The following is a 26,262-nucleotide window of genomic DNA, read 5'->3' on the forward strand; positions in this document are numbered from 1 at the left end:
TACACATACAGAAACAACAATTTAATTACTGAACTCTTCAGGAACATGGACCCAGAAAATGGTAAGAGCAAGATATTTAATAAGTGCTGAAAGAACAGTCAATTCAATTTATAATTCTTTTTTTTCAACTTATAATTCTATATGTAATAAAACTACATATTTTGTTTTTATTTTTGCAAGTTTTTCCTTTCTGTTCTTCTCTATTAAAAAGTCTAATATATGCACTGTAAAAATCATTTCTACCTGGACTATGAACCAATATTTTCATTTTCAGAATAGGGAAAACTAAGGAAAGCTTTTGCCACTAAATGTGCTTTAAAATTACAATTCAAGAGCAAACCATTACAATGATGGCCAGTTAAAACTTACGATGAATCAGTTATTGTTTTATGCACTTTACAGATATCAACACATTTGATTCCAGAAATTTGTTGTTATTTATATACTCATTCAAAGAGGAAAAATACAAACACAGTAATATTAAGTAGTTGTTATAATTTTTTTTTTTTGGTTGTGGGGCTTGAACTCTGAGCTTGGGCACTGTCCCCACTCTTCAGCTCAAGGAGAGTGCTCTACCACTTGAGCCACAGCGCCACTTTCAGTTTTCTAGTAGTTTATTGGAGATAAGAGTCTCATGGACCTTTCTGCCCGGGCTGGCTTTGGATCATGATGCTCAGATCTCAGCCTCCTCAGTAGCTAGAATTACAGGCATGAGCCACCGGTGACTGGCTTAAAATTTCTGAGAAACACAAAAACCAACATGTAGAGGTCCAGGTATCAGTCAGTGGCTCACATTTATAATCCTAGCTACAAGGGAGGCTAACGTAGAAAGACTGTAGTTTGTGACCACCCAAACAGAATTTTTTTGTTCTTGTTGTTGGTCATGGGGCTTGAACTCTGGGCCTGGGCTCTGTCCCTAAGCTCTTCAGCTCAAGGCTAGCATTCTACCACTTGAGCCACAGCACCACTTCCCAGAAAATTTTTTGAGTGACCCCTTCTCAATAGAGAACTCGGTATATTGGCGCATGCCTGTTATTCCAGCTATGACCAACAGCCTAAAATAGGCAGATAGAGACCCAAGCATGCCCAGTTACAAAGCAAACTCTATTTCAAAAGAATCAGTGAAAAAAATGGATTGAGGTGAGTGTCAGATGGAAAGCATCAACTGAGGAAGCATGTTGCACTGAGTTCAAACCCTGTGACTGTCAAAAAATAAAAAAGGATTTTAGGAAAACTTTCCATAGCTTTTTTTTTCATAGCTAATGTGGACTACTCTTTACAGAATTTGTAAATAAGATTGATTTATATATATATTTATATATATATTTATATATATTTATATCACTATGTACAGAAAAAAAGAAAAAGGTAGCATTATAACATGCACATATATTAATTTTTAAAGCCTTCAGAATAAAGATTGATTTACTGCAAATTACTTAGAATCACTTTCTACTCAGCAGTATAATGCTCAGAATTATGAAGATAAAGAAGAGACAGGAAAACTTAGCACCAAAAAACATTTTAATTATAGTGGTATTTCTACATTGGTCTATGACAGCTATCTTCGCATTAAAGAATTATACTACTAGTTGAAAAGAATAATTTCTTCAGTTGAAATGTGGGATCTTCAAAGCAAAAACCATGTCTTAATTTTCTTTATATCCTTAGAATGCCTAATGCTTAAGACAGGTCCTAGCAATTAGGTGTATTGCTATTTTTATTAATTAAAACTTCACTATAAGAATTAACAATAAATGAAGCTAAATTCTTTCTTGAATAAATTCTTCTATGTTTAAGAAACAAAACACTACTTAATTCCACAGGAAGAAATGGGATTAAATATGACCCTTCACTATGTATGTATAGGTAATATCAGTAAGGGTTTTAAAATGTAGTATAAAACAATTTCAGTTCTGGGGCTGGGAAGGTGGCTCAGTGGTAGAGCGCTTGCCTTGCATGCCTGAGGCCCTGGGTTTGATTCCTCAGCACCACATAAGCAAAAAGAAAAAAGCCGGAAGTGGCGCTGTGGCTCAAGTGGTAGAGTGCTAGCCTTGAGCTGAAGAGCTGAGGGACAGCGCCCAGGCCCAGAGTTCAGGCCCCACAACCGGACACAAAAAATTAAAAAAAAATAAAAAAAAATAAAAAAAAATAAAACAATTTCAGTTCTGTATGTATTTTAAGTTTAAAAATCTCTATTATGCTACTTTCTTTATTTGCTCTTATTTAATTAAATGTTTTAATTCTGTTCATATGACAGTAAAGACAATGTAGTAACTAATGATCCATTCATATTCTCCTTTGGCTGTGTTCCAAGTGTCTACTATTGATGGGATATAAACTCAATCCAAGTAACAGAAAGAACATTATGAATCACATTACACAGAAATAAACAGATACATTTACTTTTATATTCACATTGCACACAGGACATAAGTGGCTACAAATGACTATGAAATTATAAATATGTTATGTATTTCTGGTCGCTCTGAGATTAATTGTATATTAATTTCTAGTCATGAAATTAACATATTCTGTTAATTGTATTTTACATTATGTATATTGATATTGTACTCAATTAGGAGATTTTAAGAGATTCTACAATAGCAATAACTAAACCATCATCTTAAAGAGAGATGTCAGTAACAAGGGTATAATTTTGAATATATTAATTCAATATAGTAATATACTATTAATTTAATACACTAACTTGAATATACAAAACTGTAGTGATTATCTCTATGAACTGATGTTTCATGACCACATCAAACCAATATGCCTTATAAAAATTGAAAAAATGTTCCTGACTTGTGAGAGTAAGCTATTTTGATAAATTTTATCTAGTTTTTATTAAGCTAGTATTTAGTTAAAATTAACAAAAACCATTTGGTGATTATAAACAATCACAAAAAAGAGTAACGTTACATATTCATAAAGTGTCCTCTTATCTGTGCTAGGGATGACCAGCCATTTTGAAACTTATATAACATGATTTTAAAGATGAGGATAATAAACCAAAAAAAAAAGAAAGAAAGAAGATATAAGGAAGGAAGGAAGAAAGGAAGGTAAAAAGGAAGAAAAATAGAAGAAATGGAGGAAATTGGCTAAGATATAACTAGATAGGATAATAAGACTCAAGTCTGGATAAAAACAAGTTAAGTTTTATTTTTAATTTTTATTAGCATAAATTAATTATTCAAAGGTTTTCATTATGTTATTTACACACATGCATATAAGGTAACAAGTTAAGTTTTATGATTAAATTTCTTAGATCTGTTATTCTATTGTGTTGGTCATTGGTACTAATTAGTGGAATTAACTTTCTTTGCAATGTGGTGTGGACTTTCTTACCTAGAGAGCATGCCCAGAGGTGTAACATTAAGTGATCCCATCAGCATTGCCAGGGCCATCCCTGGTGCTTCCCGTTCTATCACTTCTTTTGTGGCCTGTAATTAAAGATTAAATAGCAGACTGAGTGAATTTAGCCAAAAAAAAAAAAAAAAAAAAAAAGGAAGGCAGAGTAGAAAATTTCACTAATAATTGTAAACTGCTTTCTATAAATCAATAGTTACACAAACATTTTCTTAAGGCATCCAAACTCAGTTTTGAGGATCACTGAATTATAGATGAAGACCAAGAAATCAGGAGAGTATTAGCAGTCCTATTTTATTTCTTTCCTACACTTTCAGAAGTATTTGACAAAAATCTCATTTTGCCTAACAACTTAAATTATAAAAGTGAGGCCTCAGATTACTATGATAGCTTAACAGACTTTCAGAGGAAAAAAAGCTGGGCATTTTTATTTGCCTATTAATTTTTTTTGTGGTGCTTGTGATCTAATTAAGGGCCTTGCACATACTAGACAATGACTCTACCACTGAGCTATTATCCTCAGCCCTCTTATTTTTACCCTTGCAATAACTAGTCCCTGAAAAGCTGAGATCATATTGTATTCCTCCTTGCTCTATAATTTTATAATATGGTTAAAAGGGACAAAAAGTTAAAGTTAACTTTTCTCATGTATTTGCTATAAGAAAAAGCTGTAAACTTACAATCTTCAGTAGAAATAAACCATCTGACTACTTTCTAAAGTAAGAATGTTTGGCTTTAAACTAAGAGTTTTAGGATAGGACATTCTCAACATAAGGAATAAGCCAGTGAAGGACACAAGAAAATTTCACTTCTAATGATAAGTCAAATGAGTTATACAGGCATACCCCAGAAACAGCTCAGTTTTGGTTCCATACCACTACAATAAAACATATCATTTGAATTTTTTGGTTTAATAACAGATTCAAAAGTTATATTCATAGTATCTTGTTGTCTATTAAGTGTAAATTAGTATTATGTCTAAAAGTTACCTACATAAAATATTTTATTGTTAAAATATACTAAAGATCATCTTAATCTTCATTGTGTCACCATTGTTTGCTGGTGGATGATATTACCTTGATATGTATGTATTACTTTGACATGTATTAAAAGTCTGTATTAAATACTAAATAATATTACATATAAGTTGTTAGTTAATTCCATATAATTATACAGAATAAAGTATATAGAATACAGAATTGATGTGTCTATTGGTATACTAAATCTCAGTATAGTATAATTTTTTAACAATTTAACAGCTGATCAACAAGTATAATACTAAAAAAACTTTGGAATATTACCAAAATTAAAATAGAGGCATGAAGTGAAGTGAACATATGTTGAAAAATTTGCTTTGATAGATTCACTTGATACAGGACAGCCACAAACCTACAATTTATAAAACATGCAATACTGTGAAATGAAGTAAACTGAAGCTCTATAAAATTAGGTATGCTTGTATATTATACTGGAATGATCAAGATAAATTTTAGGCTAAAATTAGGGAACAAAATACATGACAATCCATTTCTAATCCTTAGTTTCTATATATAAAAGAAGTTACAATGATTGGAAGCAATACAGGACAGAAAGCTTACAAATGAAGAATTTCAATAAGTAATAAGAAAAACAACAAAATATAAATTATGGAAGGTTAAGGGTAAGGCTGATAGTTCAGTATTTCAATAGAATTATTTTTACCCTTTTAGCAAAGCTGAGGACTTGACAAGCTGTTAAAATAACCAAGTATGTATTAGAAACTAAATAATGTTACATATAAACTGTTATTTCCTCATAACTATATAGAATAAAGAAATTATATAGAATACAGAATTGGTGTGTCTATTGGTATACTAAATCTCAGCATAGTGCAATTTTTAACAGTGGCTGAATTTTTAAAGGAAACTCCAAAAATAATGCTTCTCAATAAAACTATCTTTAAACAGAAGATCCCAGGAGTGAGCAAAAAAGTAAATCTTTAATTTTTAAGTTTTGAAGTGAGATGCTATCATTTAAATTCACAGCTAAAAAATATAAACTAGCATTATCTCAGCCTTATACCTTATTTCCTAGACCAATCTATCTGATAGGGTTTTGGAACCTTTTGAGAAAATGGTATAAACTTTTATTAAGAGGTATTTTTTAAAGGACTAGTAATATATTAGGAAATTCAAATTCTAAAAATATCAAGAAAAGTATGTTATTGAGTATATTATGCAGAGTTTGTTTTTTTCTAATCATGTGTCAGGACAGATGGTGAATTATTTCTTAATATCTAGAAAATTTGGACATACAGACATGGTTCTTCTATATTTTGAAACATAAAAGGAAAATATATATTGTGATGCCACGGATAGGCACTGTTGCTGATAATGATGAAGTGGTGTTAATTGGGAGTAGAACGGTAGACTCTTTATAGGAGCAGACACTATTCTCCCTTTCCAATACTGTCTCCCTAAATATAGTATAAAACTCTTCCTTACATATTTATCAAATATATATTTTCCACGAAACATTACAACTATACACATGCTTTTATTGTCTTCTTCTTAAGCATCTGGCATAGCCCAAAGATCTGTGAAGCCAGCCAATGACACCATACAGATGTTTATGAGAGAGGTTGGGTCTGTCCCAGCACCTAGTGCAGTGTTCAACACATAATATACTCAGGAAATATATGCTATCCTATCTAAAACTGAATCCTGATTTTATTACTTATCACTTTATGAATTAGAAGAAAAGTATTTAACTTCTCAGCCTTAGTGTACTTAGGAATGGGATGTATGCAATAATAAAACATATCTACATTCTTCAAGAGGGCTATTATAGTTCAATGATGTAACTAAAACAACAAAATACATACTCAAGGCATGTCAATGTTTTTTATGCATCAACTTTCCAATGCAACTCACAATCCTGTAATTTTGATCATATTAATTAGACAAAAGGGATAAGAGGAAAACCTACAAAACCACTAGAAATAGAGAAGAAGCAAAGATGAAGGATGGTAAAAAAAGAGATGGAGAAAAAAGTGCAAGTGCAGGGCAAGAGCTATACTGAAATATTGTGATCGGCATGAGGGAGAAGCAGTATTATGAAGTGTGAATTAGAAGAACGTATTAGAGGGCAAGAGCTGAATGTAAACATCTATGCACAATAAATGGAGAAGCCCAACTAAAAAGTGAAACACAGAGAACAAAGCTTAATTTAGAATGTTAAGGGAAAAATAATTGTCTAAATGAAAATCCAAACAGAAGAGTGATTTTTTAAAAGGTAGCTTTGTCAATCTTCTTTTTGTTTTCGCTTTTTCTTTCCCTCTTTCCTTCCCTCCTCTCTCTCTTCTTTCTCAGCACCTCTCTACTTTCCCCCTTCCCTTCCTTTCTTCCCTCAGTTCTTTCTTTTTTTGGTGCTGGTGCTTGAACTCAGTGCCGGGGTACTGTCTCTTAGCTCTTTTGTTCAAGGCTAGCTCTGTACCACTTAAGCCACACCTTCATTTCTGGCTTTTTGCTGTTAAATTGGAGATAAGAGTCTCATATGCTTCAGAGTAGCTAGTAATCACTTTCAATCACATGTAGAACAAAACAAGAGAAATAAAGGTTATTTGTGTCTCTTAGTGTTTATTATCACTATGATAATATTCATTTCCACAGAGATGTCTGGAAAAGGATGCTATTAAAAGATGAGATATTTTTCTTCATTAGCATAATTATACATTATTACTTTGATTAATTTGGTTTTCAAGTTCTTTTATTCCTTCAAGGACAAAGGAATTAATATTCTTATTTCATATCATTTCTTTTAAACCTGTTTTTTTTGAAATTGGTAGGTCTCAAAATAAGGACATTTAGGTTGGATTTTGCTACTATCTTTAGTGAAGATATTTATCTTCTAAATATTTTCGTTGAAAGTTGGAACTACATATGAAATGTCACGTAAGTATGATCTCTTTCTTGTATCCACAAATTTTTGAAGAAAATGTTAAAGTGAGAAAGTTCCTTCAAAGACTGCTAAGTGGCAAAATGGTCTGATAAATAATGTAACTGAGAAAAATTTTGTTGATGAAATGCATGCCAATTTTTAAACTTTAGAGAAAATATTTTATATGATGGTGACTCATTGTTAAATATCATTAGTATATGCTTTTACTTATTTATATGATATGCTTTTATTAACAGAGTGGAACATTTGTGATTTATGCTCATTGTTGTTAGTTAAGTAGATGTAATAAAATTTTCTTCTAAAAATTACCAAGGTTCCATCTATTGATTAATCTTAAACAGCAAAGACTATCCTTGACACACTAGGCAAAGCTACTATTAATTCTGCTATACTAGTAGGGTGAGGTAATGGTTAAAACAGTGTTGTTCAAAGTTAGTGTGCATCAGAATTTTTTACAGGGCTAGGTGTGGTGCCCAAAAACTTTAATCCCAGCTAAAATGGAGGCAGAGATAGAAGGATCACCGTCTAAGGGGAGTCTCAGACAGAAGCACTAGACCCTACTCAAAAAATAACTACAGAAAAAAATGGGCTGAGACATGGCTCAAGTGGTATAGTACTTGACTTGCTAGCACAAGGCTCTGAGTAAACATCAGCACCTGGTATCCCTCCATTAAAAAAAAAAAAAGGAAAAAAAAAAAAAAGAAGAATCTTCTACAGTCCCCTAAACAATAGAGTATGGTGATAATGTCTGGATGAAGTCTTGAAATACACATTTCTAACATTTTCCAGGTTATGGCTCATGATGCTGATCAGAGAGCCATAACTTCAAAAAATAAACTACTGATGAAATGGATAAAATACATTCTTGGTCTAATCTTAGTCATCTTACCTTATGCTATTATACTGTCAATGGGAATGTAAATCAGTGCCACCACTAAGGAAGGCAGTGCAGATTCCTCAAAAATCTAAAAATATAACTTCTCTATGACCTAATGGTACTATTCTTAGGCATTTATCCAAAAGATTGGAAGATATCTATCTTTTGATAGATACAGTGGAAATTTCAGAAAGAATATTATCTTGCTTTCAGGGAAATGTATGCAAAAATTATGTTGAATGAATTAAGTCAGATTCAGAGACACAGGAAGCATCTTTTTATTGTATGTGGAAGCTAGATCTAAAATATAAATAAATTTGAAAAAATATAGGTTCATGTGCATATATACACAATCAATGTACATCTTTATGTGTAACTACCTGAACATTTAACAGACAATTTAACAAAATAAAATCCAGGAAGCTGAAACATGTTTTATCTAAAATGGGGTGGGGGAAAGCTAAGTGGTGGGTAGACAAGTGGAGAGGAATGGTAGCAAAGGCAGTCATTAAGACTCAATGTACACATGTGAAAATGCAGCTAGGAAACTTGAAGGGATGGATGTGGTTGGGGTAGATGGGGGATGAGAGAATGAAGGAAAGTGTAAAACTTTGTACTCATCAATCAACATGTTGAAGCTAATGAAAATTAGATTAAATTTTTTAAAAAATCAAGGTAATTTGTAGATGTTGGTTTCTGTATGAAGTCAAATAGTTATGAGATTAAAACATACCGTTAAAAATTTAAGAGTTTATGGGGCTGGGAAGTTGGCTCAGTGGTAGAGCGCTTGCCTTGCATGCCTGAGGCCCTGGGTTCGATTCCCAGCACCACATAAGCAAAAAGAAAAAAGCCGGAAGTGGCGCTGTGGCTCAAGTGGTAGAGCACTAGCCTTGAGCTGAAGAGCTGAGGGACAGTGCCCAGGCCCAGAGTTCAGGCCCCACGACTGGACCCAAAAAAAAAAAAAAAAAAAAAAAAAAAAAAAAATTTAAGAGTTTAGAAGAAAAAATAAAAAGCTATTCTAATGACTTTAAAGAAATATTCTTATTGCTACTGTCTGTATTTTCTTTGGGGTTTAATCTTCATAAATATTTACATTTTCTTCCACTCACTCTGTGTGTGTGTGTGTGTGTGTGTGTGTGTGTGTGTGTGTGTGTGTGTGTGTGTGTGTGTGTGTGTGTGTGTGTGTGTGTGTGTGTGTGTGTGTGTGTGTGTGTGTGTGTGTGTGTGTGTGTGTTGACATTAGGGCTTGAATTCAGGACCTCTCTTGCTCGGCTTTGTTGCTCAAGTCTAGTGCTATACTACTTGAGTTACACATGCACTTCCAGCTTTTTGCAAGTAAACTGGAGATAAGAGACGTAGACTGGCTTTAAATTATAATCATATCTTATATTGGTTTGAGCCATCAGCACCTGGCTAAGATAACTTTTATTATGAGAAAAGATAGTTTTATTTTCCAGTTTAATTTGTAGAATATATAAATTAAGATCTGGTTCTGATGAAAGGCCAAGGAAGATAGTATAAATGTATGAAATAAGCAAGAAAGGAAAATAAAAATTTAAATATTAGTTTCATCTCATATTCCAGTTAGTAAGTATATAGTCTGCAATGAGCAAAAGGTAGTAAATTATGTCATATTGTTTTCATATTTCATCTTATTTCTTGTGATTAACAAATCACTATGCTAGGAAAGAAGCAGTGATAGTAAGGAAATTATGTATCTTTATAATTGTTGTTCAACTTCTATAAAGCAAGCTGATTCATCTGGCTCAAGAAAACAACATGAGGATAAAAAATAGTGTTGCAAGGATAAGAAATAATACATTTTTGTAAAATACATTTTGATTAAAAATCTTCCATGTGTTTTTGTCACTTTATGAAAACATCTCATCTAATTTGCTCATATTTAGATGTCATCCTTTGTTCAACAATCCACTCCAATACACAGAAGTGAGCACTCTTTAGCACAATAACCATTTCTTTAAATAAACCTTTTTCCTTAAAGTAAATATTAATTTGATAATCAAATTACCAAGAAGACCTCAAACTGGGAATTCAGATGAACAAATTACTTTTTTATGGTATTAAAAAAAAAAACAAAAACACCAGGAGCCGGGCGCTGGTGGCTCACACCTGTAATCCTAGCTACTCAGGAGGCTGAGATCTGAGGATGGCGGTTCAAAGCCAGTCCGGGCAGGAAAGTACTTGAGACTCTTATCTCCAATAAAATCACTAGAAAACCAGAAGTGGCGCTGTAGCTCAAGCGGTAGATCAGGAGGCTGAGATCTGAGGATGGCGGTTCAAAGCCAGTCCGGGCAGGAAAGTACTTGAGACTCTTATCTCCAATAAAATCACTAGAAAACCAGAAGTGGCGCTGTAGCTCAAGCGGTAGAGCGCTTGCCTTGAGCTGAAGAGCACAGGGACAGCACCAAGCCCAGAGTTCAAGCCCCACGATTGACAAAAAAAACACCAGGTAAGCTGGATGGGCTAAAGTTTGGATGATTAAAATTTTATTGGCAATATCTCAAGTATTACAATCAGGAGCTAGTCAATATATACCTTCTTTTCTCAATCATGTCTGATCAGGGTATTGACCTTGGTCACATCAGTGTCATAGAGCTTCTTCACAGCCTGTTTGATTTGATACTTGTTGGCTTTGACGTTCACAATGAGCACAAATATGTTGTCTTCCATCTTCTTCATAGCTGATTCATTGGTGAAGGGGATCTTGATGAGGTATAGTGGTTAAGCTTGTTTCTCCTATGGGAGCTCTTTCTAGGGTTTTGGGGCTATCTGCAGCTGCAGTGTCTTGGGCCATCAGATGGATGATGTGTGTGTGTCTTTTTAGTTTTAAGGCTATGGAGAACATTTAGCATTGCTTTCTTGCCCTTCAAAGCCTTGGCTTTGATTCTGCTTTGGAAGGGTGAGGTACTTCTTACTTCACTTTAGGCAACACCTTAGTGAAAGGGTCACAAAGCACTTTTTATAACAGATTTTCACATTTATCTTTATATTATTCTTAGATAAATAACCCTACTTTTTAATCACATTTCAGGGAAAAATGAAATGCTGATGTTAGGTGAAAACTATGTTAGGTGACAGATTTGATCGTGATAATCATTTATGCATATATATATATATATACACACACTTCAAAATGAAGTATATCATACTATAAATGTAGGTAATTTTATTTGTTAATTATACTTCTTTAAAGCTAGGGCTAAAAAAAGATTAACTGAAAGATAATTCATGTTGAAACTTTACTATAAGGATTCTTTCCAGTTAGTGAATTGGTAAAAATATAACCTAGCATCTTAGCTCCAAGTACTCTGTGGTTTATTTTCATTTTAAATGTGACTAGTAAACTTTACTATAAGCAGAAAGATACTGGCTATCCTACAAAAAAAAATCTACAAACTATATTACTTTGTTTACTTAAAGCAAAATTTTAATGTTCATATAACAAAATAAATATAGGCTGCCTAAAACATCTTAATTAAGAATAAAAAGAAATATAGTCCTTGACTAGGAAGTTCATCTGCAAATAGCTTACTGCCAACAAACTTTAGAAATTCTTTTGCTCTGAGATGTGATAATTTTCCTTTGTGGTCATTAAAAAGTAAGCATCTGCACTAAGAACATGTGATTATCACATCTGAAATTCCTTTCATATAAAATCAGATTCTTATCGAAACAGGTGAAAGTGATAAAAATGAGAAGAGTAGGTTGTAGATGAGCTAAAGGAAATGCAGTGAAAAGAACTGTTTAGAAGGAAGAAACCCCCCAAAAATCATGTAAAAGATTTTAATTATTATTTAAAGGTGCTACATTTTGCTAGGAGGTTTAAAATTGGAGGCAATTGGGAAAAAATGAGTACAATATTTCTTAAAAGCAAACAAATTCATTATTTCCATTGTCTTTAGGCAAGCTTAACTAAACAGTTGTTCCCATAGCAGGGTAAGAGATGAAAAAGTATTCACAACTTATTTAGAGGCTATGATGTAATGTAGTTAAAACAGTTTTATCACTCCAAGGTTTCTTATAGGCAGATTCATTTAAATTATATTAATATTTCACTTTGTGATCAGATGTTTTTATACTTCATTCCTGCCTTATAACTTAATAGTATAATTATCTTTCATAATACACATAAGAATAGCAGCTCTTACTTTTAGAGCTTCTGAAGTTTGTCTCAGTTTTCCATTCATAGAAGGAGAACCATTATGTTTGCTATACTTTTAAGTCTTAAATATTAACATAAAGAATTTTTGTGAAGTAAAGGTAACATTTATAGTGCTAGTAGGATATTATATATGTTATCAAGTTACAGATGTGGGTGAGCATGTATTTTAGCCACACCTTTCAAAACTAGTGCTACTTATGGTGACTCTTTAAAGATACCAATTGATATTCTCTATTTAAATAGTTAATATTCCTGCTTTATACAATGTAGGGAAGATTAATTTGTTACTTCTCCTTTCATAAGTAAAGACATAGATATAGAAATAAATTTAGTGACTACCGTAAGGCATAGAATAAAAAACAGAAAATAGAAAAGGGAGTTCAATAAGGCATTATAATTGCCCTACTCAGAAATAGGGAAGATTTTTTTGTACTCTGCCTAAATGTGATTAAACACATAAAGCTTTCAGTGTTATCAATAACAATTCAACAAATATTCAATGTTCAACAAATACTGTGTTCTACTAGCACACAAATCTAAAGTCACTTGTATTGTCTAATTTGGTGTTATAGACTATAATAAAAACAATTGTGAAAACCGAAAAGTTCTATTGAAAGCACTGAAGATGTACAGTGGCAAAGGTCATTTTGGCTTGTTAACTGTGCCTTCTGCTGTGCATAAACTTTTTAGTTTGATGCAATCCCATTTATCATCTTTCTTTGATTTGTTAGGCTCCTGGATCTTTACTAAGAAAGCCCCAGCCTGTGCCAAGGAGTCCTAATGTTTCTACTACTCCTTCTAGTAACAGCTTCAGTTTCAGATCTTTCATCCATCTTGAATTGATAGTACAAGGTGTTACATATAGATTTGGTTCTAGTTAGGTGAATGTGGGTATAGTTTTCCCAGTACCATTTGTTGAAGAGGCTGTTATTCTTTCCACCCATGCTTTTTGGCTCCCTTATTAAATATTAAGATGGCTGTATGTCTGGGTTTATTTCTGGGTCTTTTGCTTTCAGTGGTTCTCAGGCCTGTTTTTGTGCCCATACTAAGCTGTTATAATTACTATAGTTCTTTAGTAGAGTTTAAAATGTGGTACTGTTATACCTCCAACACTACTTTTTCAACCCAGGATTGCTTTTGTGATTCAAGGACTTTTGTGGTTCCATATGAACGTTTGGATTGCTTTCGCAGTCTCAGTAAAGAATAATGTTGGGATTTTGATGGGTATTACAATGAATTTGTAAATTGTTTAGAGCAATTTCCATTTTCACGATATTAATTCTGCCAATCCAGGATCACAAAAGGTCTTTCCACTTCCTTATGTCTTCTTTGATTTCCTTCTTCACAATTTTTTGTTGTAGAGGTCCTTTATATCCTTGGTTAGGGTTGATTCCTAGGTATTTTATTTGTGTGTGTATGGAGGGGGGAACTATTGCAAATAGTGTTGGTTTCCTGATTTCAGTCTTTATCTTCTCATTGTTGTCAGATGAAAAGGCCTAATATCTAGAATATACAGGCAGTGTAAAAAACTAAAACCTTAAAGAATCAGCAACCTAATTAATGGGCAAATGAGCTAAATAGAGACTATTCAGAAGAATAAGTAAAAATGGCCAATAGACATATGAAGAAATGCTCAACATGTCTGGCCATAAAAAAAAAAAAAACGCAAATCAAAACAACACTGAAATTCCATCTTACCCCAGTTGGAATGGACATAATCAAGAATACAAACAATAACTAGTGATGGGGAGTTAGGAGGGTTGGGGGAAAATGATGAAAGGTGACATTCTCAGTATTTAAACTGCTTTGTTGAATGACAAATTTTTATTCAACTACTCCAAGACAATCAAAATATTTTTAAGAAGATGCATTGTATTTTTAAACTACTTTGTTGAATGGCAACTCCTTTATACAACTTTTTAATGATAATAAATACCTTCCACTTTTCTTAGTATTTGGTATGATCAAATACTTCTAAGTTTCAAAAAGCACCATAGAATGTAAGTACATTGAGCTTTGAATATATAGTTATCTTAAGATGTCTGAAGAACACAGCATGCCAGCAATAATCTTGAAAATTTAATAATGATTTATCAAGAAACAGCACCTTTCAATGGAGGGGGTAACAATGTTCAAGAGGAAGTGGAAGTGTACTCATTACCTCACTCATGTAACTGTAACCCTCTGTATAGTATCTCTACAATAAAAAAATTAAAAAAAAAAAAAAGAAACAGCACCTTTATAGACATCAATTATCAGAACTTTGGACAGTACCATATAACCTCAGATTAACACAGGAAAAGGATGTGAAGATCCTGAAATTATGTTGTGCAGAAAAAAGGAACATCATCTCCTGGAGTGTAGCCTTTATCAATGGAAAATAATGAAAAACAGCAAAGTGCCACAGCAAAGGTGAAAATATTCAAGCAAGTATCACTACTTACAATAAACAGTTCAAATTGCTAAGTCAATAAATTTATATTAACTCTTTTTTTAATTTTAATTTTTATTTTTTGTGAACATACTGTACAGAGGGGCTACAATTACATGGGCAAGATAATGCGTACATTTCTTATCAAGCATTGCAGCCTCCTCCTTTGTTTACCCTTCACATCCCTTCCCAGCCTCCCGCCACCGCCCCCCCCCAATTCTACCCCCCCACCGCACCGACATTGTAAAGTTCGTTTTCGACATGACAACTTGTACTTCTCCTTGTTGCAACAGGTCCACCTGTATTCTTAAACGACCTGTTTTCCCCCATCTCCTCCACAAATTATACCGACATCAAATATAGTGAAAGCAGGGGTTATATTGTGGGGGAGGGACATACAAAGCAACAAAGAAATAATCTTATAAATGCGTTAGAAACAAATGCATGAAAGAAAAAAACATTAAAATACATATCTAAGGGTTCATTTTCCTAACATTACATTATCTGACCTTTTCTGCTTTACTCACACATATACTAGATATTGCAAATAAGGGAAACCATGGGACCTATGTTTCTTTGGGCTTGGCTTACTTCACTTAATATAATATTTTGCAAGATTTCCATTTCCTAACAAATGGGGCAATGCCATTCTTTCTGATGGAGGCATAGAATTCCATTGTGTATATACACCACATTTTCTTTACCCAAATGTTTACAAACAAGACCACACTAAAGCTACCAGCACAACTATGTTTATTGCAGCATTATTTACCATAGCTAAGATATGGAACCAACCCAGATGCCCCTCAGTAAATGAATGGATCAAGAAAATGTGGTATACTAACTCTTAATACTATAACATCCATGTGCTAAGGATGATAGCTGTTACAACAGCATCAGGATGGAAATAAGACCCAAGTAAGTGTTAAACAGGAGAAGTAAAATGGCAATGTTTCACTCAGCTCAAGTCGAGGCTCTATTGCTGCCATTAACAAATGCAAGTTAGATGAAGGAAAATCTACTTTTATTTTACTGGGAAATAAATAACTTAATGAAACATTTAAACTGTAGATATATAAAGACCCTAGAAATAAAACCCTTGAGATTTTGTTTTTGGTGTTAACTCAGGCCCTCATGCTTGCTAGACAGGTATGGTACAGAAGGCAGTTCATTGTACACAGTGTACACACAATGTACCCTGATCAAGTTCACTCCCTTTATCACTCACTTCCCTTTAACCTTCATCCTCCTAAAATATTTAATACATATCAGTATTCTATTTATACATAAGTACATTAAATAAAGTACTTCAATCACATTTAATCTCCTTTACCCTTTCCATTTGCTGTCTACCCGCAGCTTGTACTCAACCCCCAACAGAACCTGTTATCCATTCTTTATGTATATTAATTGTACAAAAGGGTTACACTGTGGTATTTCACAAATGTATATATATTTTAATTAGATCGACTCCCTCTATAGCTTTTTTCTCCATCCCTCTATTCCTTTATTATTAAACAGCTTTCACTGAGTTTTTTCCTTTACCTATCTCTCTCTGTACACAGATACAGTATATTTTGTTCTTACTAATTCTCTACCATTTCTTTCTTTTTTGTCCCTCCTAAACAGTCTCATATTAACAATCATGTTTTTCCTATGCATGTATTCACCTATGTGTATATCTTTTAAGTGTAGATTCCAAATATAAGATCTTTGTCCTTCAAAATCTGACTTATTTTGCTTTACATTATGATTATTTAGTGCCACAGATTTACTTGAAAATGATATATTTCCTTCTTATGGCCAAATAATATTCTATTGTGTATATTACCACATTTTCTTAACGCAATCATCACTTGTAAGGCATCTAGGATGCTTCTATAGTTTAGCTACTATGAATACTGCTGCAGTAAACATGGGTGTTCACATGTCTCTGTTGTATCCTGATAAAATATGCTCTAGAATGATACTTCTGGATTGTATATTAGTTCTATTTTAGTTTGTTGATGAACTGTTGTGATCTAAGGACAAAATTACATGCTCAATAAATATCACAAGTATGCTAATGTACAAGGGGAACTTGTACATTAGGTTTGGTACAAGATTTTCAGTAATTCCTTCAAAAAATTTAAAATGCTCCATCTTCATAGCTAAACAATAAGGGTGATCCCTTATCTAACACCATATTAAAAATTAACTCAAACTGGACCAAAGACATTCATAAAAGATCTAAAACTACAAAACACTTAAAAGTTTGATTCATTAAAATATGAAACAAAATTACCACATGATCCAGCATTTCTAGTTCTAAATATATAACCAAAGAAAGAGAAAACAAAAACTTGAATTGTATGTGGTCTAATGCTCTCTGAAACATTATTCCCAATGAGGAAAAGATGAAAAAACTGTCCGTTAACAAATAGGTTTTAGTAAAACTATACCCTAGTTATTATTCATCAACAAAAGAATGATGTTCTAATATATACTGCAGCATGGATAAACCAAGGGTATTACACTAAATGACACAGGTCACGTTTAAGAAGATACTATTATATGATTGAAATACCTGTAATAGGGAAATTTATGAAGATAGAAACTAGATTAAGGTTTGTCAAGGATTAAGAGAAAATGAGGATTTATTGCTCAATGATTACAGAGTTTCTGTGTTTTACAACAAATTAAATATTAGCATAATATACCCCAACCAATGAATTATGCCTCTTAAATGGATTGTAAAATGTCTCCAGGCATTTCCAACCTTGCTTCTGGTTAAAAATGTGTGTGTATGTATGTGTGTGTGTGTTTCACAGAAACATATGTTTCTATGAAAAAACACAAGGTAAATGTTAATTATTTTACAAAATTCTTCTGGCTTCTTTAATGGTTTACATATTAAGGATGACTATAGATCAAACATAGGAGAAAGATAAACTTTTTTTCTATGTTCATAATCATTATTTTACAAATGTCACTTCTGCCAAATGCTGGTGACTCACACCTGTAATAATAGCTACTTAGCAGGTTGAGATCTGAGAATTGTGATTGGAAGCCATTAGAGGCAGAAAAATCTGTGAGACTCTTATCTCCAATTATAACAAATCCAAAAGTGGAACTGTCCAACTCAAGTAACAGAGCACTGGGGCTTTTCATCAAGAGCTCAGGAAATGACCCTGAGTTAAAGCTCCAGGAATGGTGCATGCATGCACATACCCATACCCACATCCACACCCCTATATATATATACCACTGTCTCTCTTTTTCTATCTATCACACACACTCATACAAACACCATATTGAAATTCTTAAAAACAAGGATTTTCTTCTATCTTGCAATTTAACTTACATTGTGTGTTATACACATGTGCATGCACACACAACTGGGTTTCCTCATCCAGTCATTTTCATTGAAACGTTGCCTTATCTTCCAAATGCTTATCTCTTGTCTTACTATGTCCACACTTAGTTCTGTTCTAAAGCTAGCATCTAAAAAATGCTTAACCTTTAGAATAATTTGTTGTCTCTCATACTTTCATTCTTAGAATTCAAAGACTTCTAAATCTTGCTACTTTTTAACTTTCTTAAAAATTTATAATCTTTTTCTGCTTCTACTACAGTATCTCAGACTTACATACTTTTCATGTCAATTATGTAGTTTCCCTGATTACTTGCTATGGATTTAATTCTCTCCTAAATAGACAAAATTATAAAAAGCTATCAAATTCATTTCCACTTATACAACCAAAAGAACTGAAAGAAAAAAAATATATTCAAACACTAATGTTCACAGAAGTATTACTGATGATAGCCAGAAGTGTCTATGATCAGATGAACTAATAAACAAATTTTAATACATACATACAATGAAGTATTTATCAGTCTTTAAAAAGGAATTGTGTTCTGATATATGCTATAACATGAATAAACTCTGGAAATATGTTAAGTGAAATAAGGCAGACAGAAGATAAAAAATTTATATTTCCATTTCTGTGAGGTATCAAGAGTTGGCACATTCATGGGAACAGAAAGTAAATTTGTTTTATTAGGAGTAGGAGAGGTAGTAAAAGAGGAGCTTTTGTTTAATGCACATGGAGTTTCTCTAATAAAAAAGTACTGGAAACAGTAGCGATGACTGTACAAAATAATGCCCTTGTACTAATAACACTGAACTGTATTCTTAAAAGTGATGTTACATATTTTCTACAATAAAAATTTCTATAAAATAATTGTCTTGTTATTCCTAAAGCAACCTTTTCCTTTATATGTGAGTTTTACTATGAAAATAAAAAATATCAAACTAAATTTTTTTTCATAAAAAATCTTGCCCATACTTGTTCCCATACTTCCCAACTTTATCTGACATTTAATAGATTTTTGTTTTCCTTTTGTTTTTATAAAAGTAACATAATTTAATTTAATATAGAACCTTAGCATTCTTCATATTTTAAGCTTGTTGTAAATATAAATGTACCTGCATATACATGTACACACTCCACTTCATATATCCTAGACTACTGGAACTTCCACAAAAATTCTTCTCTGCTTATTATGTCTGCATTTTCATTTTAATATAAATAAGACTGTGAGATTTATGGTGCAGATTATTTTATAATGCAAATTATTTTTAGACGCTAAGAACTTTGCAAATACTGGGAAAATATTCCATTTCAAAGATTTACCCAAACACAAGAAAAGACAGCTTAAAAGGAGGGAAAGTTAAACGTATCAAATGAATTTGTAAAGAACTGACAGTATATAAGATATGGGGAGGGTTAGAAATGATATTTTCAAAGAAAAAAATTGAACAGAGTTCAAATTACTTTAATCCAAACTACAAAGAGGTGTTAAGGTAATTAAATTACTTTCAGTAGTGATAATTTAAAATTTCAAAACTTCTTCTAGCCTTAGTTAAAAGGATAAAATTAATAGAAGACACTTGTCCTCATGAAACCTTGGAAAAATGAAAGAAAATAAATGTAGTATATGATTTTTTTTTTGTCAGTTGTGGGGCTTGAACTTAGGGCCTGGGCACTGTCTCTGAGCCTCTTTGTGCTCAAGGCTAGTGCTCTACCATTTGAGCCACAGTGCCACTTCTGGTTTTTGAGTGGTTAATTAGAGTCTCATGGGGACTTTTCTGGCTGGGCTGGCTTTGAACCATGTTCCTCAGATCTCAGCCTCCTGAGTAGCAAGGATAACAGGCATGAGCCACCAGTGCCCAGCTAATGGAAAAAAAATTAAAGATCCCATACAAAACATGTAGTATATGATAACTGAAGCAAGGATGAGGAATGATATGAAAAATTCCCAAAGAAAAGAATGTAGAGTTGTATAAAAATGCAGAAAAGATGAATGGTAACGAGTTTTTAAAAGATTAGGTACTAGACTGGACTCAGATACCAAAGCATTTTCTCACTTCTAAAATATATTTGAATAACATATAGGCAAAATTTTTCTTGAAGGTAACATCTGATCAGGGTTACAAGACAACAGAGGAACACCACCACTGTTTATTAGGTGTAGAGAAATATAAAAGAGGTACTATGAGCCAATCAGCAAGTTGCAAGTTCAAAGGTGATGAATGCATTGTCTCAAACAAATTATTGTGGCAGCCATGGGAAGCATTAAGTAGAGGCAATAGTCAAGCAAACTCAGCAGTCAAACTCAGTAGCACAAAGCAAGGGGTGATAAAGAGCAAAAGTGCTAAATAATCTGTACCTACTTACAATATTGTAGGTATAGATTGGAGAGAGGAAGATCAGGCAGGCAGTTAGATAGTAGAGGACTTGATAGACCATAGTACAATGGAATGGTAGAACAGAAGATAAACAATGCTAGGCAGTCTAAAGTGCTAACACAGCAGATGGATATGGCTGTACCAGCTATTTGCTAATGGACAAAGCACTAGTGAGCAAGAAAGCAAATTGTTCAGCAGATGAGTAAAGTGAGGCAAAAAGTAGAGACAAAAAGTCAAAGGCAATCAAGCAGGAAGACAGAACAGTAGAGAAGCAATGACAGATCATCAGAAGCAGTTGGGTAAGGTAATGACAAGCTGTCAGCAGGGGAACAAAACACTACTCAAAAAAAGATGAGACTGAGAGTAAAATAGTCCCTGAATTGGGTGTCTTCCACTAAGAAATAGTAATTCATAAACTGCATGAAAATCCACAAGAGAACAGCACACAAATGAAAATAGCAGATGGATCTGAACTAGATTGCCTAGGGATATAGGATGACCCTAGAACATAGATACATAACAGTCCACAAGAAAATTAAATAGATGGGAAAAATGGGTCCAAGCATTTTATGATGAAAAAAGAAACCAAAAACACTAAAAATTATTAATCCGGAAATGATTGGCTGGGATTGAAGTCTTCGCTTACCCCTTTCTGGAGCCCACAAAATGGGAATGTTGGGAATTTCTGCAGCAGAAAAACAGAAGAGAAAAGGGATTTCTGATTCCCAGTTTGAGGAAACAGGTCAAATTTAGGGCTACTTGAACTGGTTCAGGGAAATAAGAACCAGCCTGAACCTTCTCCTTTCCTCAGAATCAAACCACTTTTGAGGTCAGAGAAAGGTTTAGGAAGCCCATAGCCCATCATTCCCCACAACCTCCCCTTTCACACTTACCTCCAATGCAAACAGTTTCCAGCAAGGAGGTACTTGGGAAAATTCACTCCCATGTTTACAGCATGGCAAAAATTGAGCATGATTAACTAAGTGTCAGTTTCTGTGTGGGTTAAGTTTCTAATTCAGTCTGATTTCTACCATTCTTGGTAAGTGAACAAAAGGGACAATTATTAGAAACTGTCTACATCTTTGAAAGTAGATCAGAAAAGAATCAGGACAGTAATATAAATGATTACATGGTAATCCCAGCAAATACCTTGGTGATCTCATCAATTGCCATGGACTGAAATTAATTTGTTTATTGACCACTAAAAAAGCTTTCTAGCACAATTTCTCTCAACTCCACATGCATACATTCAGTAAAATTCAACATCTCCACCTGGTATCGAAAGGCCAGTTGGAGTTTTCTGTGACTAAAGTAAAACTGATCTTTTCCATTAAATCTAAACTTTCCACAGTATTCTTCATTTAACTAAAAGGCAATTTGTCCTTCTAGTTGCTCAAATCAAATCCTGAATATTTTATTTGGCTTCTTTCTTTCTCTTATTCCATCTGTTACTTCTACCTTCAAAATACATCAACTGGGAAAAAATCAACTGGCTAGGTATGGTCATGGCTTACTGGTAATTTTAGCACATGACAGGCTTAAGCAGAAGAATCAGAACTTTGAGACCAATTTGGATACAATAATGGGACCTTGCTTCAAAAGCCCACATTTATATTATATATATATATATATATGTGTATGTATATATGCATATATGCGTACAAATATATGTATGCGTGTATCTTATTGTCTATACCTTACTTATCTGAACAAAATACTTGTTGTTTCAGGTACTCTAATTTTTTTTCTTAGTTATCTTATAACTTCCTAAGTAGTTTCCCTATTAAAATGTGAGTCAAATTATGCAAGGTCTTTGGTTTATTGTACTAAAGGTGACATAAAGGTTTTCATGAGAACCCATAGCTTCCTCTTTTTCTTTCTTAGGTCTTGGTTCAACTGTCACCTTCTCTGATGGATGAGCCTACTTAGAATGTTCTTTCCTGCCTGGACAATCCCTCATCCTTCATTGATTTATTTTATACATAGAATTTTACATACCCAATAATATACATTTTACTTATTTGATTTCTTAAGGTTATGAATCCACATTAAAATTCCATAAATGTAATAACTTTTGGTAATGTTAAGGTAAAATTTTGGAACAATAGGGTGAACTCTGTAAAGGTAGGTAGGAACTTATGACTTCTTTGTTCATTTGTATACCGCCAACATCTTGAATAATACCTGATAGATCTGATAGGCATTTGCTTACATATTTGAGTCTAGGAAACATACATTTCTTGAGGGACTTCTTTCTTTTTTTTTTTTTTTGGTCCGGTCGTGGGGCCTGAACTCTGGGCCTGGGCGCTGTCCCTCAGCTCTTCAGCTCAAGGCTAATGCTCTACCACTTGAGCCACAGCGCCACTTCCGGCTTTTTTCTTTTTTGCTTATATGGTGCTGAGGAATTGAACCCAGGGCCTCAAGCATGCAAGGCAAGCACTCTACCACTGAGCCACCTTCCCAGCCGCGGGACTTCTTTCTTGATCTCAAAATTTCAACGCATTCTTCTGAAGCCCACAAACTTTTTTTTTTTTTGTCAGTCGTGGGGCCTGAACTCTGGGCCTGGGCACTGTCCCTCAGCTCAAGGCTAGCACTTTACCACTTGAACCACAGCGCCACTTACTTTTTTTCTGCTTATGTGGTGCTGGGGAATCGGGCCTCAGGCATGCAAGGCGAGCACTCTACTGCTGAGCTACCTTCCTAGCCCCGCCCACAAACTTTTAAAGAAGAATAGATGCTACTAAGTAAGAGGACAGAAATGACTAAAGAGGTAGGTAAATATGGGTAAAATCCTGCCTACTATCTGTTTTTGTATGGCCTGTAATCTGAGAATGACCTTTCTATCGGAAAATGATTAAAAATAAATTAAAAAATAACATTTCATGATGTGAAAATTATGTGAAATACAATTTTAGTGACCACAATAAAGACATGCTGAAGCAGAGCCATGTACATACAACATTTATATGAATGCTCTGCTTTTCTGCCACAAAGCTGGCAGAATTAGGTATATACAATCAGGACCATATGGACCATAAAATCTAAAATACTTTCCATTTGGCCCTTTAAGAAATAAGTTTTCTAGCTAGGCCTGATGGGTTATGACTGTAATCCTAACTACTCAGAAAGCTGAGATCTGAGAATTGTGGTTTGAAGCCAGCTAGGCCATGAAAGTCTCTGAGACTCTTGTACCCAATTAACTACCCCCAAAGTCGTTAGTGCAGTGATAAGGCTCAAAGTGGTAGAGCAATAGTCTTGAGCCAAAAAGCTGAGGGACAGTGCCTAGGCTCTATCAAGCCACAGGACAAGCATGTGCACACATGCATACACATGCATACACACACACACACACACACACACACACACACACACACACCTTTGTCTGAAGCTATTCATATGCATAAGACAAAAGTAGTTAATTTTGAGCAACTGTCAACTGTTGTTCATGATATACATAGAGGAAAGGAAATTTATACTTATGTACTTTTAGTATAATGTGAAAACATACTTTATTCCTTTATTATTTACTGACAGTGATAGTTATTCATCTATGTGGCCCAAAGAGCACTTCTTTTATTTTTTTTAAAGAGCACTTCTATGCTGAGGAATAGCATACGTTATAGGTAAATTTCAAAAATGACCAAAAAAAATGGGAATGAAAAAGAAAGTAAGGCCTACAGATAGAACTCACACTAAATTATCACATAATCACCAAACTTTTAACTGCTTACTTAATAATAGTAGAAACTTTGCATGATGTGAATCTCTCTCCATCCATGAAGTTATTACTAATTGGCCTCATTATGGCTGCCTATATAATACAATCCTGAATCATAGTAAACAAGCTGTTAGAATATGACATATATTTATATAGTATTTGTATCTAAGGGATATATTTTCTTATTGATTCCACTATCTACATTTTGTGAGCAAGTATTTTAAAAGTTATTAAAACCATATTCAAAATCACTTCCTAATAAAAGTGGTCTATCTTTTCCTTCTATAACTCTCATCTAGGAAGGAGGAAGGAGGAAGGAGGAGAAAAGAAGACAGGAAGAAAGGAAGGGAGGAATGGAGAGAGGAAGGAAGGAAGGAAGGAAAGAAGGAAGATTAAAGTCCCTATGTGAAAAAAATTCCTAAATAGTAGCTTTTGTGTATCCCTAACTACTCCCAAGAACAAGTTGTTATAAAAGCCTGAGCACATTGATCTAATTGTGCTCTACCTCCTGTCTAGTAAGGTCTAGTAAGATCTCCAACCCTCACTTCTATGATATTCTTCATCATTAGGCCCTCACAAGAGGCTAAGAGCCAACTGATGTTAGACTCCTACTCAGTGAACTAAAAAAAAAAAATCTTATTTCTTTATAAATTATCCTATTTCATGTTTATTTTTATAGTAACAAAAAGAGCAATTAATTTATAGACTATAACTAGTCTATAAATTAACTATTCTTATAATTGTTATACTGAACATAAGAAATCTGAAGTATAGAAAATCAACTAAGTTGTTTAAGGACATATATTAGTAAAAAGTAGAGATTTAAGTCAAAAATAGTCTATGAGCCAGGCGCCAGTGGCTCATGCCTGTAATCCTAGCTACTCAGGAGGCTGAGATCTGAGGATCGAGGTTCAAAGCCAGCCCAGGCAGGAGAGTCCATGAGACTCTTATCTTCAATAAAAACCACTAGAAAACCAGAAGTTGCGCTGTGGCTCAAGTGGTAGAGCACTTGCCTTGAGTTGAAGAACACAGGGACAGAGCCCAAGCCAGAGTTCAAGCCCCACAACCAACTAAAAAAAAAAAAAAAAAAAGTCTATCTTTTAACTACTGTATTACATTACTTCTGAAATGACCACAAGAACAATATTATCTAGTTCAGGGAGAATTTATTGTAATTTGCAACTATGTTTACTCAAGGTTTAATGGCTCTTTCCTGAAAGGGCACCATAAAAGCTAAGAACATACCCTGCTATACAGGAGGCAGGCAATGAAGATATGAATTTAAAGAAAACTGAAGGAATAATGTTATTTGTGGGTTCTTCTCATAGAAAATGTCTAGTTTTGCCTCATTCTTAAAATTTTAACCTAACCTAACTGTAAGCCTAACCTATTGGTATCAGTAATGGGATGTATTTGATAAATGCATTCTTCTTTAATGTTACTCTCTGGTATAGAAGCTTTTCAATCGAAGACTATTACATAAAAGGCCATTTACAGCTCTCATAATGTATCTAACTGATTTATTTTAAAATAATGATTCCCCACCAGATCAATTATACAACTGAATTTTTTAATATATGAAATGTTGGGAATATCTACTTGTCAATCTATTCTACCCCCCTACTTACCTAGGTAATAAAAGTCTATGGCTAGTAAAAATAAATGAAAGTGAGAGCAAGAGGTCTTTAAAGGCAATGTAATATTTTATACAATGTCATGTAAATGAGGAATTAAGTTTCTTTTTTGTCCTTTCCTACAGGACACGATAAAGGGACAGTGGGTAGCAATTTATGGTTATAGATAGATGGTTAGCTTGATATGTTTGGGCTTTCAAATAATTAGAATTGTCTAAGCAATAAAGTTTTAGGTGAAAAAAGTAGTGATTGAGATATTCTGGCAAAAGCTAGAAATGACAAAAAGGCCATGCTAAGGCTTAAAGTAGGATGGTTTTTTATTTTCTTCAAACTCTGATACCGTGATTTCTCTATCATAAAGTTTATAATTTTATATA

The 26,262-nt window shown here is 33.6% G+C and overlaps 1 protein-coding gene across 9 annotated transcripts in view; it reads right to left on the bottom strand.

Moving 5' to 3' along the window:
- Gphn (gephyrin) overlaps nt 1-26,262 on the bottom strand; it is a 380,642-nt gene that overhangs the window by 178,380 nt on the left and 176,000 nt on the right. For 5 of the 9 annotated variants that reach the window (XM_070031738.1, XM_070031734.1, XM_070031741.1 and 2 more), the window contains one exon: nt 3,352-3,446. In XM_070031738.1, coding sequence (XP_069887839.1) covers nt 3,352-3,446 — 95 coding nt within the window. Of the gene's footprint in view, nt 1-3,351; nt 3,447-21,179; nt 21,219-26,262 lie in introns of all 9 variants that reach the window. The other 4 variants (XM_070031737.1, XM_070031733.1, XM_070031739.1 and 1 more) reach the window with 1 other exon arrangement.

Source organism: Dipodomys merriami, unplaced genomic scaffold (assembly GCF_024711535.1).
Source record: "Dipodomys merriami isolate MVZ:Mamm:240054 unplaced genomic scaffold, mDipMer1.0.p SCAF_1, whole genome shotgun sequence".
Taxonomy (NCBI): Eukaryota; Metazoa; Chordata; class Mammalia; order Rodentia; family Heteromyidae; genus Dipodomys; species Dipodomys merriami.